Source organism: Gopherus flavomarginatus, chromosome 4 (assembly GCF_025201925.1).
Source record: "Gopherus flavomarginatus isolate rGopFla2 chromosome 4, rGopFla2.mat.asm, whole genome shotgun sequence".
NCBI classification, from domain to species: domain Eukaryota; kingdom Metazoa; phylum Chordata; order Testudines; family Testudinidae; genus Gopherus; species Gopherus flavomarginatus.
The window spans coordinates 1,224,946-1,244,343 of NC_066620.1; the positions used below are offsets into that span (position 1 = coordinate 1,224,946).

The 19,398-nt window shown below is 48.1% G+C and overlaps 1 protein-coding gene across 4 annotated transcripts in view; it reads left to right on the forward strand.

Moving 5' to 3' along the window:
* Window positions 1-217: 217 nt before the first annotated feature.
* NINL (ninein like) overlaps window positions 218-19,398 on the forward strand; it is a 51,278-nt gene continuing 32,097 nt past the window's right edge. For 2 of the 4 annotated variants that reach the window (XM_050951986.1, XM_050951987.1), the window contains exons 1-7: window positions 220-376; window positions 4,075-4,279; window positions 11,663-11,759; window positions 13,895-14,070; window positions 16,325-16,391; window positions 17,437-17,627; window positions 18,813-18,965. In XM_050951986.1, coding sequence (XP_050807943.1) covers window positions 4,097-4,279; window positions 11,663-11,759; window positions 13,895-14,070; window positions 16,325-16,391; window positions 17,437-17,627; window positions 18,813-18,965 — 867 coding nt within the window. In that variant the 5' untranslated portion in view covers window positions 220-376; window positions 4,075-4,096. Of the gene's footprint in view, window positions 377-4,074; window positions 4,280-11,662; window positions 11,760-13,894; window positions 14,071-16,324; window positions 16,392-17,436; window positions 17,628-18,812; window positions 18,966-19,398 lie in introns of all 4 variants that reach the window. The other 2 variants (XM_050951988.1, XM_050951985.1) reach the window with 2 other exon arrangements.

The following is a 19,398-nucleotide window of genomic DNA, read 5'->3' on the forward strand; positions in this document are numbered from 1 at the left end:
TGGAGGAGGCGAGTCCCGGACACTGGGAGGCGGGAGGCCGGGCAGAGCCGGCGCCCCTCAGCCCGTGTCCCGCCCAGTCCCCGGCCCCGGCCCCGGCCCCAGCGGGCTCCTGCCGGCACCGAGCCGGGTCCCCAGCGCCCGGAGGCGGCAGTGAGGGGCCGCCCCGCACCCCGGGGCGCTCCGGCGGGGAGCCGCTCCGGGGTCACTGCCGGGGGGCCTGAGGGGCGGCTTGTGCCCGGGAATCACCCGCGGCCCTTTCCCTCCCCCGCCGCAGGGGCCGAGGAGCCAGAGGCCCGAGAGCGCCCAGATAGCCCGGTGATGGGCGGCAGCGCCAGTCGCTGATAGGTGGATGGGCGCGACGCCACCGGCAGCTGAGGTGGGTTCCAGCGGGCTCTGTGCTGTGGCTCCAGTGACTGGGGAAGGGGGTTTGTTTGTGCGGTACATGTGCGTGTTCACAGCCTGTCTAGGGTGCACAGTCCATCCAGTGACTTCAGGCCCTTCCCCACTGGGGCTCTGTGCTGGCCCCAGGATGTACCTGGGGATCCGCTTTGGAAAGAGCGGACTTGGCTTGGCGCAGCAGAGGCAAGCGAGGACGCAGAGTAGTTTGGTTTTGTGAGTGGTGTTTTGGGCAGTTTGGTGATAGGGCAGTTGTAGCCTCCAACTTTCCTCCCCTCGTGTCTTTGGAAGGCGATGGATTATCTCACTGTGATGATAACAGCCTTGATGTGGGGCTGTGCTGCCCGCAGTCCTTGGGTCCTGTCTCTGTGGAAACATTGCTGCATCTTTAAGGATGTGTAAGCCTGGCTATTCTTCAGTACATTTGCTCTGACTTGTTTTCATGTTAACTCTTTGATCAGTGCTTCATGCTCCCTCCAGAATGTGGAATGTTTCAGCCCCATTCTGTTTTTCCCCCATGCTTGAATGGAAGGGTCCTTAGTGTTGCAGGCACAGAGGGTGCCCCAGGCAAGCATCAGTGGTTCGTTGCCCAGAGTGCAAAGCGCCAGTGAACACAGACACCAGGGTGGAGAAGCAAGCAAAGTTTATTTGAGATCTCAGAGCGGTGCAAGGAGACAAATGCCTCAAATCATGCACACCTACACTAGGCGCTTTTCCCTTTTTATAAGTTTTTTTTCCTCTTTCTTCCCCCCCCCCCACCCCCCGTAGCAGTTATGTAAGCGCAGGTGCATTAAGTAATCTTGGCCCCGGCAGTTCATTAGTAAGTTTTCCTTCTGCAAGTTATCTTGTCCTTCTGCTAAAGGTGCACAGGCCTTATCACCACTGCTTTAGACCGGTTTTAGCTGTGCTGCAACTGATAACTTACTGTTACACATTTAATTTCACAGCTGCTAGCTTTCTAGATCAAGTAGAGTTCAACATGGAGGAGCTTTGGTTCACTGAGGCCTAGATTTATGCCTAGTGACACCAACATTAGAAAGCAAGGACATGCCTTGCAGTGCAAAGCTGGAATGTGTATGGTGAAAGGAAATGATCTATTGCTGAGATTGCTTGTCTGCTTGATTCCTTTGTGAACTGTGTCTCAACAGGGTCAAAAATGGCTTGTGTGTGTGTGTGTGTGTGTGGAATAGTCTAGTTCCAACACCATTACACAAGGTGCGCTGGGCCTCTGTACACTAGGAAGCTGACCCACTGCTGATAAATGAAAGCAGCAGCAGGTCCCCGAGAATCAGAAACAAAAATGGCTTAACTGTCAGTAACACTTGTTAACAGTAGGTCACTTCACTAATGTAGAGGGACCCTAAATTGCTTTGGTTTTGTCAGCTTAAATTTTCCTTTTCTTCCTTCTATTTGACTGTTTTGCACTGAATTTCTTTGTAGCCTCATCTCTGAGTCACTCCCATTGACACAATATTGTCTCCTTTGTTCCCACTTCTAGCTCCATAGTTGCTATTGCCTCTGTAGAAAAACTTCTGTGGGAGGAGAGGGAGGGTGGAAAACAGTCCATGTAAAGGACAAGATGTCAGGAAAATTCCGGAGATTTCAAGGTTGGCAGGGCCAAAACGGTCAGTGCTCATTTGGTTTCTTTTAATCCCACTTCAGGCTCAGACCTGAGAGTTTGTGCTGGGTTATGTGGCAGGTGTGCGTTTGCCCTTTTTTGCTGATAAATGTACACAGCTGATGATGAGTATCCTGGGCAGTCTGGCTACCCTCTTCTCACATCTAGCATGTGAAAGGGGGACACCTCTACTTGTTTGTAGGGACAGGAGCTGAATGAGACTGAAGCTGCAGAACTATGGAAGTTTCCCTTATTTCCATGACACATTTGATTTTCCTTAGTGTGAGATTAGAGCTCATTAAGGTCTGGATTGTGCCACCCTTACACACATTGAGTAGTATTTTTCTCTGTGAATGATCTGGTTCTATGAGGATACTTGCAGAATAAAGTACTAAATGTAAGCAGACATTGCAGAATCACCAGAAATGGAAACCGAAGTCCTTGATTTATACACGAAACAGGGACAGCCTGGACAACAACACTGTGTCATGCAACCCTTGTGTTGTTGTAATTGTCTCACTGTGCCCTGGTGCTCCCTGTTTTATTAGCCTGTTGTCTGTCATTGAATACTTAGACTGTCATCGCTTTGGCACAGCGACGGGCTCTGTTGTGATTGTGCAGTGCCTAGAACCATGTGGCTAGGTCATCTAGGGCAGTGGTTTTCAAACTTTTTTTTCTGGTGACCAGTTGAAGACAATTATTGTTTCCCGTGACCCAACAGAGCTGGGGATGAGAGGTTTGAGGTGTGGGAGGGGCTCAGGGCTGAGGCAGAGAGTTGGGCTGTGGGGGTTGCGGGGTGGGGCTGGGAATAAGCGCTTTAGGGTATGGGAGGGGGCTCTGGGGTGGGGCAGGGGGTTACCGTGTGGGAGGGGGGTCAGGGCTCTGGGCTGGGGGTGCAGGCTCTGGGGTGGGGCTGGGGATGAGGGCTTTGGGATGCTGTGGTAGCTCCAGTGCGGAAGGAGGTGCCTTCCGGCTGTAGGGTGTTTCACCAAGGGAGCATTTAAACAGAAACTCTCTGTCTGGGCACAACACGAGGTGTCCGTTGTGGCCCATAGAGCCCTTCATGATTTTGGTTCCTGCCGTGGTGTTGTGCTTGACCTTTTGGCTGGCATCAAAGCGGTGCTTTTCCTTGCTGTCCTGCCTGGCCTCAGCCTAATGACCAGTCTCAGTGGGGATCCTAGAACCTCTCTGGTCCCTGTCCTGTTGTGTGGCTGCCATTTTATACGCTTTTCCTCCTGAATCAGCTGTGTGGCCACGTCACACCATCGCAGTGCCTCTCCTCTGACTAGAAGATGGGCTGTGTGGTGCTACCCCTCCTCTCACCGGGCGGCCACCAGGAATGCTCTGCGAGTTGGCCCATGGTGACTGCACTAGGACCTTGCGGGTCTGGGCAACGCGTGTTACGTGTTTTCACTGTCTTGGGGTCTCCTGCCTGGCAGCACGAGGGGGTGGGGACTCACAGCACACTGTCTTACTTCTCTGTGCCCGTGGCTCTCCTGGCTGCAAAGTCCAGCATGCTGCTGAGTACATGGGGCCTTGATTATTCTGGGGCCTTGCTGTCTGTGAACAGCAGGACAATGGGACCAGACTTTTCCCTTTCTCTGTCTCACCATCAGAGGTCACCATAGTCTGTGAATGAAATGTCTGGGACAGGAGATCTGAGGGCATCAGCTGCTACCAGTGCTGTGATCTCCTGTCCCAGGGATTTCATCCTGGTGCTGTGAGAGTGGTGCTGTGGAAGGGGAAGTTTAGATCCCATGGTTGTGCTGTTCTGAGTGTTTCAAGTCCTGTGCATGGCTGTTGCGGAGGTAGAGTGGTTGTTTCTCCTCCGCGTTAGCATCTGCGAGGTTTCTGGTGGAGAATCTGGGTTGCTGTTGTCTGGAAACAGTCGAGTGTTTTTTGCTGTGATAAATCTCCAAAGTTTTCTAGGGCAGAATGTTGCTTTGGGGTGGCTGGTTCTGTGGGGCCAGATGGGTAGCAGGAGGGGATAAAAGCCTTTCGTTTTAATGCCTTACATTTGCAAGGCTTGCTCATTCTGCCCCCTTGCTGGATCCCATCAGGTTGGCTGCAGTATGCTGTGGGATGGGCGAGGAAGCAGAGAACATGTATGTGTCCCAGCTCAAGGATGTTTATAACAGCTGCGATACCACGGGCACTGGGTATCTGGACAAAGAGGAGCTGACGGAGCTGTGTCGCAAGCTCCATCTGGAGAGGCAGCTGCCAGTACTTCTGCAAACTCTCTTGGGACGCAACTGCTTTGCCAGGGTGAGTAGCTGTATGTGACTGAATGCAGTTACACGCTCCGCTGTGCAAAGGTTAATTTATTTCAAAGAGAATGTGAAAATAAATAAATGAAACTCAGAAAGTTCTTAAATACCACAGATTAGTACCGCTCTGTCTGTACCTAAAATACCGGAATCCCAGCTGTCATGAATCAGTGCGGGTTCTGTTGACTTTAGCAAAACTATGCACTGACGGACACAAGTTCAGACTCTGGCCCCGGGACTGTGTAACTGCTGGCAGGGGTCTGTAGGTGAAGTGCAGCAAACTGACTTAAAAGAGGCAGAATGAAAAGCTTGTTGGCTATGAATAGCAGAGCTGTGCGGTTAGATTGACTGTGTAGATCACATGCTGTTGGAAAGCACTTGGGCTGGGTTAGGCCCTGTATTATTTAATGGCTTTGTCCCAACTCTTCTGGTTTTAGAAACATTAACATCTTTTTTTGTGGGACTCGGGCAAAAGTGTGGACGCCTTTAACCCAACAACAGATTGTCTTGATGAGAGAAGTTCCTTACCTGAGTGCTCACCTGTGCCATAGTGCTTGGCTGCATGGGGAGGAGGGGTGCGTTGGCAGCTCCAGGGACTCCTGCTGTGCCTACATGTGCCTACTGTGGGGTTCTTACACCTTCCTCTGTAGCACCTAGCACTGGGCACCGTGAGAGATGAGATGGGGAAAAAAAGGCTTGTGTCTCCTGCCCTGCTGCACATGGCATCCAGGACCCAGCTGCTCCTGCATGTAACACCCCTGCCATTCCAGCTCACACCAGTTCAGTTCCACTGCTGCTCTTCTAGCTGCCCCTGTTGGGGCGGTGCTAGTGGGAGGAGTACTGGGGCTTGTCTACACATAGAGTTATGCTGGTCTAACTATGGGCTTGTCGACTCTACAGACCTGGGCTACGTAGCTCTGCTGGTAGTGCCTCCTCCAGGGGAAATGCAGCATAAACCCACAGGAGGAATTTTCCCCACATAGCTACCCACCTCCCCGTAGGATGTTACCTATGCGACAGAAGTGCTCTTCTGTTGGTCTCGTTGTGGTTACACTGGGGGTTTTGCTGTCATAGCTCTGTTGGCTGGGTCAGGGGTGGTCCCCGTGTTCCTATCGACATACTTATGCTGGTAAAACTTTACAGTGTAGATGAGGCTTTAAAATGGAATCTTACCATCAATGTATCTAACCCAGTACAAAAGGTTGTGTGGAAGCACTCCTACATCAGGACAAACATGGTTGACTCAGTTAAGACTGGATCAGGAGACAGTTACGCTCAAGCAAAATCAGCCCATCAAAGTGAAATGAGTGTTCACCCGGGACTGCAGCAATTTAACTAAACCAGTGCAAGCAGTGTGAACGATGCCTCTGCTCCCTGCTCCCACCCATGTTCTCCTTCAGGACTGTCTGGCTCGGGAAGAGGAGAGGATCGCAGAATACTGTCACTCTAATCTCTTTAGAATTGAAGCCACTGATTCCCAGTGGATCTGGGACAGTCCCAATAGGCCTGATCCAAAGCCCACTGACGTCGATGGATGTTGCTTTATTGCCTCCTGTGGGCTTTGGATCAGGCCCTTTCTAGAGCATTGTGTTAGCTCGGCTAAAGAATTGCAATTGTTGGAACCTTTGTGAGGAGAGGGAGGAAGGGAGAAGAAAAAAGAGCAGATTGCTTTATATTGGGGTAGGTGGAACATGCTCCCCCTCTTGCCTCCCACCCCAATCCACTTCTCCCAGTGTTTTCTTGTGATTAAAATGCTATGCTATATTTTTCATGCTGACGAAAGCATCATTAGACTAAACAGTCCAGTCAGTTTATGAATGGCAGTAGATCTCCATTCAGCAGTCAGTCACACTTCCCTGCAATTGTGTGCAGAGACCCTGGGGTTTCACTGAGGGAAAAGCAGGAGTCAGAAGTCTGGCTTCCACAGCAAGCTGGCGGGGAAAAGCTCGGTGCGTTCCAGGCCTCTGGGTTTCCTCCCGGCAGTTATACATTCCTTCCACCTACGCCTGTGATCAGGGTGTAGTGAGATGCGGGAGCAGAGGCGCCAGGGTGATATATGTATGCTGGAGGCTTTGACCCTCTGGGGAATAGCCGGGGGGGACTGTCCTTGAGAGACACTAGAAAAGGGGGTGCAGTTTAGGAGCTACTTAATGCAAGAAATGAGGCCGTCCTGTGTGCGTCACTTTGCCTTGTTTTCTGCCTCTATGTGAAGTGATTCAGGCTTTCAGAGTCAGCTCCTTCCTCGGGACTGACTGACACACTGCTCTGGCAGAGTTGACCTTTGCCTGTATGTTTTGTCTGTCCGTCTGTCTCTCTTGCTGTTTGTGTCTTCTCTCCTTCCCTTCCATCTCCCCCAAATCTGTCTGTCCTCTTCTCCCTCCTGGCTGTCCCCACTTCACATGGTTTTGAAGCGAAGTCCCATTTTCCTTCTGTTTCGGTGTGGAGGGGGCCCTACATGGGGTGCATTAAAGTTCCTGTTAAAGCCCTGCTTCTGTCATGCTGCCTACAGCAAATCTAGCAGATTTATATAAAAGAAATCCCTGTTGCCCTTCCCCCAATCTGTCCATCCTTGGCATGAGTGCCTCGGGCCCATGGGCTGTGTGTCCTCCAATGACTGGAAACACCTCGTGTCTCGTGGGTGCTGGCATAAATGAACAATGCTCCTGTGATGCTAGGTTTGCTTCTGTAAAACCGATCTCCAGCCGGAGCTCTTCTTCCTGCTATGCAAGCACAATGGTAGTGAGGGCTCTGCAGGCAGCATGGAGAGCAGCGCCCCGTGGGAGCCGTTCCCATGGCCCGGAGATAGAACCGTCAACGTGGTGAGGGCTGTGACGGCGGGACGAGGAGCCAGGGTTACAGACTGTTCGGTGGCCTAACGTCTCATTTCCTTGCTTCTGTAGCCTTGTGTCAAGTATGGTGTGTGGGCTGGCGAGGGCAAGTTTTTTCTGCCTACGTTTCCTTAGTTTTCAATTTTTTAAGCAGAGGATGAGAGCTGGTCGGGTGCTGGGGGCTGTTTGTGAGAGGGGCGTGAGTCTAAGCTGCTGACAGAGAAGACTTTATCCCGAGGCAAAGATTTTATGTGTCTGCTCTGCTGACGTGCTCCTTTTCAGGCCTGATGAATGAAATTAAGGGACATTACCCAGTGTTTATTTAACAAAAGTGAAGATCTCCTCCAAACTAATCCCTCGCCCAGTTTTTGTTAGAAGCCCTGCTTTTCAAAAGAGACAAGCGGACAAAAAATGATGACGCTGCCACAGACCAAGCTCAACAAGAAATCGATTTGAAACCCTTCCTATAAAAAATGGGTGAAAACCAAAACTGCATAGACAGACAATTCTATCTAGGGCAAATAAGCTGTGACGCTGTGTAGTTTCACAGTGAAAGGCCACCTCCCCAGAAAAAAACCTAGTAATTTCTACGGCTTTTCTCAGGATCTTTCAGATGCAGTTTTAACTGTGGCATCAGCACCCCCAATTTGTACATGATGGGTGGAGAGACAGACACACACCACATGTTTTCTGAGTGCTGGTGGTGCTGGGCGGGTTAGGCCAGCTTCTCCGTTACAGGTTAAGAGGAGAGTCAGATGGTGTAGGGCCCAGCTACAGCTGTGTAGAACTGAGGGCGATAGCCTGACCTGTTTGAAGTCCGTGCTACAGCTCCCATTAATTTCAGTGGGGTCACGATTTTGCCCTAGGGTTTTCTTCTTGCAGGAGATTGTACAAACTGGCTTTCAGTGTTGGTGTACGTGAGTTTGCATCCCCTGAGTTTCACTCTTGAGTTCAAACAAACCTAAAGCTAGGATGAACTGCAACTTTCATGGTTTCAGCGCAGAACCATAAATCAGTCTGGTGCTATTTTAAATAGGCCCCAGGCTTGTGAACCTTTTGATAGGTTTGGGGTAAATTTTTGGAGTCTGTAACAAAATCTGCACTTCTGAATTTTCCTGCAGTTGTTGGGTGATTGTTGCTGTTTTCCCTTTTTATAGGTATCCCCAAATCATTGTAAACAAAATTGTTAACTTCTGACTGGCTAATTATCTCAGCCTCTGAAAAGTAACATTCCAAAGCTGCTGACTTGATTTGCCTGCCGCGAGGACTGTGAGAGGAAAGATAGCTAAACAATGATATCACATATGGGTTTGGGTTTTTTTAAACCATTGCAAAACTTTTGGTTACATACATTTGCTCCCTGTTCAGTTCAAGGAAACAGATGCATTTTCTGCTTTTATCAGCAGAAAAGACAGGTATAGACGGATTATTATTTAATTGGAATGGAAGTGATCATAAAATGATATATTTCATGATTTTGAGGAAAGGAAGGAGTGAGAGCAGCATAATAAGGACAATGGACTTCAAGAAAGCCGACTTCAGCAAAATCAGAAAAGTGGTAGGTAAGGTCCCCTGGGAAGAAAATCTAAGGGATAAAGGAGTTCTGGAGAGGTGGCATTTTCTCAGAGAGACAATATTAAAGGCACAATTGCAAGCTAACCTGAAGTGAAGCAAAGGTAGAAAGAATAGTAAGAGGCCAGTATGTTACCATTAGGAGTTCTTTAATGATCTGAGAATCAGAAAGGAATCCTACAAAAAAGGGAAACATGAATGAATTGCTAAGGAGGAGTAAAAAGAACAGCACAAGCATGTAGGGACAAAATCAGAAAGGCCAAGGCACGAAGTGAGTTACACCTCGCAAGGGTCATAAAAGGCATGAAGAGGTTCTTGAAATACATTAGGAGTAAGAGAAAGATGAAGGAAAGTGTAGGCCCTCTACTTAGCTGGGAAGGAGAGCTAATGACTGACGATGTCAAGAAGGCTGAAGTGTCTAATGATTCTTTTGCTTCAGTTATCACTGAAAAGGGCAAGAGTGACCAGACACTCAACACAATTAATATTAACAAGGGGAAAGGAATGCAAGCCAAAATAGGGAGAGAACAGATTAAAGAATATTTAGCTGAGTTAGATGTATTCGAGTTGGCGGGGCCTGATGAAATTCATCCTACAGTAGTTTCAGCTGGTTCCTAATCTTGGAACTGTTCGCAACTATCTTGGGAAACTCATGGGGGTGGGTGAGGTCCCAGAGGACTGCAGAAGAGCAAATTTAATACCTAGCTTTAAAAAGGGGAACAAAGCACACACCTGAAATTATAGACCAATCATCTTAACTTTGATCTCTGGAAAGATAGCAGAACAAATACAGTCATTTTGTGAGCCTAGAGGATTATAAGGTTATAAAGAATTGCCAGTAGGAATTTGTCAAGAACCAATCATGCCAAACCGACCCAATTTCCTTCTTTTGACAGGGTTTTTGGCCTGAGAATAGGGGAGGAGCAGTAGTTATGTTGTATTTTGAGTTTAGTAAGGTTCTTGATGCAGTCCCACAAGCAAACTAGGGAAATATCTAGATGAAATTACTGTGAGGTGGGTGCACAACTAGTTGAAAGAATCAGTGTAGTTATCACTGTTGAACTGGGTGGGCGTGTCTGTTGGGGTCCTGCAGGGATCAGTTCTGCGTCTGGTATGTAAGACACAGAAGATAATTGTCACACTCTACTCAGCACTGGTGAGGCCCCAGCTGGAGCACTGTGTCCAGTTCTGGGCACCACACTCCAGGAAGGAGGTAGATAAATTGGAGAGAATCCAGTGAAGAGAAACAAAAATGATCAAAGGTTTAGAAAACTTGAGCTATGAGGAAAGGTTAAAAAAACTGGGTACGTTTAGTCTTGAGAAAAGCGGACTGAGGAGGAACCTGATACCAGCCTTCAAAGATGTTAAGGGCCATTATATAGCAGATGGTGATCAGTTGTTCTCCATGTCTGCTAAAGGTAGGACAAGAAGTAATGGGCTTAATCTGTAGCATCCCAGGACAGGAAACTGAGAAAGTTTAGGTTAGCTACCAGGAAAAACACTCTAACTACTCCGGGAAGTTCAGCTCTGGAACAGGCTTCCAAGGGAGGTTGTGGAATCCCCATCAGTGGAGGTTTTTAAGAACCGGTTGGACAAACCTCTGTCAGGGAGGGTCTCGGTTTACTTGGCCCTGCCTCCATGCAGGGGGCTGGACTTGATGGTTCCAGCCCCACATTTCTATGATTCTATGAATTTAGTTGCCCTTTCTCATACTTTATCTCTCTCTCTCCAATTATGTCAACGACTGTCTTCTGTTTTACTTTAATTGCATGCATGTTTGAACATGATCCGTTTGCTAGTGTGAGATCTCAGAGAACACAGGGATGCTCTGATGCAAACACAATGCATTTTAAAAAACTGCAAGGATGGAGGGGACCCAACATGTTTGTGGGGAGTAGAGTGAGGGGAAAGAGCTGAATAGCTAGTTCTGTGTCCCAGCAACTAGATGTGCCCATATTTGTTATTGCATCTAACAGCAATGGGAGTACGAAATGCTTCTGCTAAAATGACCAGACGTGAAATAGTGTGCTCTATTAACCTTTTAAATAATCAGTGTAGAACATCCGCGTTAATGTTCCCGTTAAGATGGGTCTGTGAATGCTTCTCAGAACTACTGTTTCAAGCTGTTTGCTTCTGAGATGTCTAGCAGTAATTCACATTGGGAATGTTTTTGTTCTCAGCGTCAAGGGCTGAAAGCTACGAATCTGGAGTGCAACAGGCAGTAGAGGGTGAATTGTCAGCAGGTTCCACAGAAAACACCAGGCTCTGCTTATGTACTCTTTAGCTTCAGTCAATATTTAGTTGTATGTATTATATATTGCTACGTGTATTGTGGTAATACCTCTGAGGCTCAGTCAGGATCAGACCCTGTTGTCTATATATGTAGCATTGCAATTTTCCTTTGATGTTGGCTTCATTAGGGAAAAGCTGTGATAGCCAACGTGTTAACACCCTAGTGTAGACACATCAGATGCTAGTTCTAGCAAGATGCCTGTCCAGGAGAAACCCTTGACTCCCCCAGGGCTTACTGTGAGCAGCTAACACATCTGAAAACTGACCTCTGCCTTGTCTGCATTAGGTGTTAACTCCTGTTCACTAGCATATGTTTTAAAACACCCTGTTTTTCCTTAGTGTAGCCGTGGCCCCTGAGAAGAAGAGCTAGTTATCATGCATCAGACTAAGTCCAAGTAGCCTGGTATCTGATGCCCAAGGCAGAGGAAGCCAGTGGGTCTCAGGCTGCGGGTCCCAGACAGTACAGGTCCCCACCCAACGTCTCCTATCAGACACCACGGTAGCTGAGGCGAACCCCCAGGTTATCTCTGAGCGATGGAGGAGGACAGCGCGCTGCTTCTGCACATTGCAGGCTCCCAGCAGAAGTACGAAACAAGGCTTATGAGACTGAACTGAATACTAGCGACTGCCCCAGGTGTCTGACGATAGGCCCGATGTGCGTATTCAGCCTCTTTTCCTGTCTCCACTAGGTTAACTTTGAAGAGTTTAAAGAAGGGTTCGTGGCAGTGCTGTCCTCCAACATTGACCTGGGCATTTCCGACGAGGAGAGCAGCTACTTGGAACCAGGTGCTGGGACACTTTGCAGCTGGTCGTTCGGGTTTTTCCTCTGCTTCTGCTGGCAGTTGAAGACCTTAACTGCTGGTGCATCTATGAATTGCCAAGACAGAGAGGAAGGATGGTTCAGTGGTTAGGGGTCTGGCCTGGAACGAGAGTCATGGGTTTGATTCCCTGCTCTGGCACAGTCTCTCTCTGCCTCAGTTCCCTGTCTGTAAGATGGGGCTCACAGCACTGCCCTACCTCCCTGGGGTGCTGAGGATAAATCATTAAATATGGTGAGGTGCTCAGATACCACAATAGGTCCTTCCTAGATCTTAAGGGACCACTGTGATCATCTAGTCTGACCTCCTGCACCTTATTTCTAGTCTGGATTTGTCAATCTTCAATTTCTAGCTGGTGGAGGTTGTTAGACCTCTGTCTTCTAGCTTGAATATCCCTTTTATTATCCAATTTCTCTTCCCCAGGTAGGCACTGGATGATCATGTCACCCCTTCCTTCTGCCTTTGATAAGCCAAGTAGATTGAGCTGCTTGAGTCTTTCACTAAAAGATTGGAAAACATGCCTTATAATGGTTGTCGGGGCTCTCTTCTGAACCCTCTCCAATTTATAAGCATCCTTCTTGAATTATGGATGCCACAACTGGACACAGCAGCCTAGTTGGGGTTGCACCAGTGCCCAAGACAGAGGCAATGGGGCCAGATCAGTACCTAAGACATACAGTTTTCTAATTGTTACGCTTTCTGGCAGGGTGGGGTGAGAATTTTGCACTGAGTGACCTGGCAACTTCAGCAAAGTGAGGGCTAGCAACAAAAGAGTTAATTCATGATTGTTAAATCCCACTCATCACGTCAGTATTGGGCTTTTCTAGACAAATAGCCTCTGTCGGTACCCTGCCACCTGCCCAGGTGATTCCTTTCTGGGATGGCGAGGGATGCGGCAGGGTCTCAGAACATGCACAGCTTTAGGCTGTACGTGTCACATTAGCATGCCCAGCTGTTCCTCGTTTTTTCTTGTCGAGGCCGGACTGGATGCACACCGTGCCATATGCTAGTAAAATGGGCAACGGAACCACGGTGTGTGAGACTGGTGGAACACAGCAGGACATGAGCTTTGGCACTCTCCCAACCAGCGCATGAGAGCGAGGATTGTTTAGTTTGGGGGGAAAGGTTACGTCTAGAAGCTGTGGGCTGGAAGCACGAATCGCTGGGGACAGTTGTCTGGCCTGTGTTAGTCAGACAGGAGGTCAGACTAGATGGTCACATTGGTCCCTTCCAGCCTGGGAATCTCTGGATCACTTAATCTTTCAAACACTGGAATACTCTTGTAATAGGGCTGGGAGAATGGCCTCGGGGTAGGGCACAGAACTGGGGAGACAGGCTTCAGTTCCCAGCTCTGCCCCAAACTTCCTGCATGACGTTGGTCCAGTCACTTAATCTACTCTGTGCCTCACTTCCCCCTCTGACAGGTAGGGACTGTCCTTCCCTCCCTCGCCGAGTGCTGTCCAAATAAAAACCATTGTGAATCTTTCAGGCGCTGCGGTGGTGAGGGCTATGTGAGGACCCAGAAAGCTAGAATACCAGAAAACACAAGCACAGCTGAGTCCAGCAGATATCAGCCGCTACAATTTATCTTGCGTATCCTACACTTTGTCTGCCTCTGGTTACACCATATACAGAGGTTTGAGTCTGCTACCTGCTTACGTGCTAACGTGTGGGCCTTTGACTCAGGCAATAGACGCCTGCATTAAGATCCTGAGGTCCCAGGTTTGGTCCCTGCACATGATGATGTGATCAGGGACACCATTACTCAAAACTCGTTGCTGCTTAAGTAACAGCTGAAAGGGGGAACTATTTCTCTTTACTTGGTACATGTATGAATCCTAATGGGGGAAAGGGCAGAATGAGTCACTCTTCAGACTGGCCATTCTCTCTGTGTCCTAATAGAAAGCTATTTGGCCTTTAGAGGAAAGCATGGGAGAAATGCTGTAGTTCCACAGTGAAAGTCACTCTGGCAGGAGCCGTCTGTATTCTCAGTGTGAGCTGCAAGGTCTTTTTTTTTTGTTTTATATAAGCAGCAGAGTTTGAAAAAGAATTTGTCGAGACGTCTGTGTCCCAGACTGAGACTGATTTTTTTTCCCCTCCTAGCTGTCCCAGATGATGTCAAGCCCAAGTATGTGAATGGGGCTAAGTGGTATGGCCGCTGGACAAAGCCAGAGTTGCAAGAAACTGAGGTGGAAACCACCAAGTATTTACAAGATCAGCAAGTTAAAGCCAGCGTGAAAAGTCAGCTGAGACGCTCGGCATCTCTGGAGAGTGTGGAGGTAGGAATGACTCATTCCCCTGCTCCTTGGAGCAGGCTGGCCAGATTTAACTCAGCCTTCTTGCTTGGTTGCAAATAATGTTTAAACAAAAGGCTGCATTCATGGTGGTCTCACTTGTTCTGATGGGTTGCCTGTGGCAATCCTTGAGGAGTGTCGATCTGCATTGGGTCAGCATGGGTTACAAAGCCACTGCTAGAGCGGGTCATAGGAAGAATGCTGCACAGGGACCAGGCAGAGTTGATACAGGTGCCATTTGGACATTGGCATGGCACTCTGGGGGTCTATTTTGCATGGCAGAGTCTGCGTAGAGTCCCTGCCATTCAGAGCTGGTAGCCAGACGTCAATACCTTGCTGCTCCAGTTACCCCCGTGGGAAGAGATTCCCCCTTCATACAGTGAATTAAACGGAAGAAAATAAAATTTATTGGGAAAACATTTATCTGATCCATGAAATGTCCCCAGCTGGAAATGTAATGGACAAAGGTCAGGGACATTCCAACTTGGCTGCCTCGCTGCGCCCGACCCCATGTCCATAGAAGTCACTGGGCACCGTAGTGGGGCTCAGGAAGCCTAAGTGCTACTCCTGATACTGGGGGAACAGGTCACTTCCACTCTCGAGCCTCCCTTTTCCCTCTCCTGTCCCTGTAGGATGTCAGCTGTTCAGGGCAGAGGCTGTCTCTTGCTTCCTACTTACTGCAGTGGTGCCCTGAAGGTGCTTCTGTGATACAAATAACCATTAAAGTAAGAGCAGATCACCTGTAAGAGCTATTAACAGGGGTTCTAAGTAAGTTAAACTATCGCACCTAGGACCCGATATGGACGTCATGCTTCAAAACCCATTTAATGCGCAGGAGCTGTGCCCCTCTTTGTGGGACAGGAGGATCGGCCTGGGGTTGAGAATGCAGGTTGTCATTGCTTGTGCTCTCTCCAGGGAGAGCTCTGGTTAATGAAAAGCAGCTGATGAGTCAACTGGATGCATTATTTTTAAAGAAAATAACAGAATCTAAGAAAAGAAATGTAGATTGCTTATATCGTGCAGCTTAGAACGTGCTGCTTTATGAGACAACTCTCTCTTAAAATAAAAATACAGGGCAAGGAGAACATGAACAAACTCATCCTTGGATGGAAAACTATTTTGAGAGAAAACAAATGTTACCCTCCCCCATGGCTGAGCTGCCTTGGTGGTCCAAAAATGCAGCTCCATATCTTGGCCCCAGTCCTGCAGGCTGGCCTGCATGGGTGGATCCCTGCACACAGCGTCCGCCCCCCCGAGCCCTGCTGGGGGCGGACTCAGGGCCCTTCACTTAGTTGTTTTGCTCTGGTGTCTGATTTCCTTTTAGAAGAACGGTTTTGTTCTTTGTTGTTGCATTCTTCACGTCCCACTGTTACATCTGTTGTTTTTGTAAGTTGCCTTAACGGTCTTTTTTTTTTTTTTTAACATAAAAAAATTGATCAGCAGAGACTGGCTTGTGTGTAGGGAAAAAATGATTGAAGGCTTTACAAAAAGCATTTGTTGAACACTACATTCTTTTAAAGTGGCCCCGTATGTTCCCTTGGTCTTACCCCACGGGAAGCAAGTGACCAGTCATTTCTGAGCCCAGTGATTAGGTGCTGTAGGACCCAGATTCAAGTCCCAGCTCTGTTGCAGACTCCTGGTGTCTTGGGCCAGTCACTTAGCCTCTCTGTGCCTCAGTTCCCATCCATACAAGGGGGATTGTCACCTGCCCAGGATGATGAGGATAAAGACTTTAAAGGCTGGATGCTGTAGTGACGAGGGCATATAAGCACCTAGGGAAGAGAGATGAAATAGGGCTAGCTATTCAGAGAGCTGGCGCTGAGCCCTTCTGAAAATCATATGTGTCTTTAATGTCTCTTGAAATGGGCACCCTATAATTGAGGGTCCCATAATTACTAGTTGCTCTTGATAATCTTGTCCAGAGGTTGTAGAACTGGTCAGTATAACACCCTTTAATGCAAAACAGTGAGTTAATAACCTGGTCTTTCACTGGTGAATGTGTAGGATTGTGGAGCTGTGATGTTACAGATAAATTATCATCAAGACTTTGCATATTAAATGTACAGCTAAAAATAATAGATGAACGATCACTTTGGATTTGATAATAGCACTTTTAAAACGTTAACAGTCTCTGATGACTTATGTTAGCCCATTTCACTTACCCTAAATCACAAACCATTTTTCCACCCACCAGAATTTCTCTATGATACTTAATCCTGTTCGCACGTTGTTTCTGCAGAGCCTTAAATCAGATGAAGAAGTGCAAAGTGCTAAAGAATCACAGAATGAAATGAGAGCGGCACAAGGTAGAAAATCAGTGCTCCTCTGTGTAAAATGCTTTGGGGTTAACAGGCTTTCTGACTGTTTATGGCTCAGATCCTTTGTGACTGGAAACCCAGTTCCCCCACCTGAAGAGGGGGGAGGGATAGCTCAGTGGTTTGAGCATTGGCCTGCTAAACCCAGGGTTGCGAGTGCAATCCTTGAGGAGGCCAATTAGGGATCTGGGGCAAAATCAGTACTTGGTCCTGCTAGTGAAGGCAGGGGGCTGGACTCAATGACCTTTCAGGGTCCCTTCCAGTCCTGTGAGATAAGTATATCTCCATCTCCATATATATAAGAGCTGACCCTGCGTTTGATTCCCATCCCCCAGGAGGATCTGTTGGGGGGGTCCTTTTTGCAGCATTGGTTTAGAAAAGACCAACATCATACTTTGCTTGTAGACACAACTCTGTTTGTTTGAGATGATGCTGTGGTGATCTGAAGTGCAGTGAGCTTTGACAGGCTTCAATTCTTCCTACAGCTGCTGTATTAATCTTCCAAAAATATCCAAGATGAACTCCTGCTATTTAATTAGGGAGCCCGGAACCGATGAAAAATGAAGCGCTCTCTCTCTAATTAAGATTACGACTACCTTTCTAGTCTAATACAAAATTTAATCCCAGTCACTTTTTAGCTTCGATATCTTTGGTGCTCCCAACGATGCATATGATTTGTGGCCAGAGAATTTTCTTTGGCAAAGTTTGGAGTTGAATCAGAAGCATCTGATTTAAGATTCCTGATAAGAAATTCTTAGGTTTTAAAAATAAATGCTATAAACACACCTGATCTTTAGAATACAGGATCCTATGGATGCAGCTTTTCTTTGCCAAAAATTGAGGCTTTAAAATAGTGCCATGGGACAGTACTTAGAGGGCCTCATTCATCTTATTGGCGGCAGGGGAGAGACTCTCGTTGAGTACGGTTGGAGTTGAGTCAGGCCTGTAGTGAGCTCTTCCTGGTGGGCCCCACATGCTCATTAGGGACAGTAGTTTCTCTCTGTTAGTATAACTGATGCGTGGTTAATAATTTTAGGTCAAATGGGCACCTGGAATCCTGACCTATTTGACAGCCCCCGGCGGACAGCCAGCCCTTGCTTTGACATGACGGAGGGTCAGATTCGGGGCATCTGGGAAGAACTGGATGTAGGGAACACCGGGTACCTCAGCAAACGCGAGCTGGCGACGGTCTGTAAGAATATTGGGCTGAAAGAGCTGGAGCAGGAGGTGAGTTGGGGGCGGAAACGAGCCCATTGGGAAGGCAACCTGGTTAGTAAAAGCACATCATCAGGATAAAGGGCTTTCAAAAATAAATCGTGAAGTCTCCAGACACTTGCAGATATGCTTCAAGAATAGAGCCAGATCCGTAGCTGGTGTCAGTTGGTGCAGCCCCATTCACCTCAGCGGAGCTGTCTTGACTAGCTGAGGATCTGATCTGTAATATTTATGAAGCAATTAACAGTATCCTCTTTAAACACAGAACCTAAATTCAGTACTGATTTCTACCAGCCATGTGACTCAAAGGGCTTGTCTACTCACACAGTGCTGCAGTGATGCAGCTGCATCAGGGTATCACTTTAGCAAAGATACTACTAACTGCTGGGAGAACGTCTCTCTTTGGTGTAGGTAATCCACCTCCGCGAGAGACGGCAGCTCTGTCGACAGGATTTTTCACACCCCTGAGCGATGTAGTTATGCTAATGTAAGTTTGTGGTGTGTACTTGGCCTGACATTTCTGCATAATCTGATCCATTTACATCTGTGGGAAAAGACTATTTTATTAGCCAATTAACAATGCACCTTCTCCTCAGTTTGGCCCCAGTCCTGCAGTGTGCTCCACACAGGCAAACCCCTGCATGCACATAGACACCTGTGATGACAATACCACATTGTCACAAATTCCTCTCTCTCCGGGATATATAAACTAATGTATGACATGGAGTCAGCCTATAGTTGTCCTAGCCCAGTGGCTACATGGGGATGTAGGGATTGTGGTGTAGCTAAAACTCTGGAAGTCAGGAAATCTAGATTCTAGTCTTAGTTCTGTTAAGTAGCTGGTTTGCAGAGCTGAGCTCGCATTCCACAAGTGCATTTGTAAATACAATGTGATGACCTGTGTCTGGTGTGTATTGTTTTTATCCCTATTCCTCCCTAATTGGAGTAACAGATGTGGATTGCGTGTATCTACATGGAGTCACTGCACGCCTTTGTATTTACTGCAGTGTCTCTTTTGGTGTGGTGGGGTGGAAGGGTTAATTCTGGCTTACTGTAGATTCTGTTCCTTGTGTAAGAACAATAGGGAATGGTTTTTTTGGTTGTTTTTTGAAAAAGATCTTGAGTTCCAGTGAGTGCGTCTGGGATCTTGCATGTGGCTGATGTGTCTGCTGACTTTTTCACAATGGTTTTCTGCAGGAACTGGAAGATTTATTTCGTAGGCTGGACAGAGATGGAGATGGCAGAGTGAGCTTTCAGGAGTTTGAACTTGGCTTGTCCAGCCACGGGCCTGTTTCTTTTCCTGTTTCTTCCACGCCTGTCAAACAGTCCAGGCAGCCGCCGGATCACCAGGTGAGTCCGTGGCAGGACTCCCAAGAGTCCTGGATAACTCCCAATGTAGGGCCTGGCTAAGAGCCTGGGAGCCAGTGGAAAGACTCCCATTGACTTCCATGGGGTCTGGATCAGGCACATTCCAGTACCTGACAAAACACAGTGTTCTGCATCAGATGCTTTCTGAGCAGAGTTCCAAGGAAAGCTCAGCTACCCGTGTAGATGGATTTGCCCCTCTCCCCTGCAAAGAAGGGCTGCTCTGCCTGCTGTTTTACTGCTTACAACCCCTCCTGGTCCCTGGGAAGCAGAGCTAGCCAGAGCTGTGTGCACTCCAGCCACACCCCTTCCCGTTCTGGCTGTGCCCTCACTCGGGTGTCCCCTGCTGACACATCCCTGTGCTGTGGGCTGGGAGTGGGGCTGGCACAGCGCCCTTATGCCAGTTCTGCACCAGCTG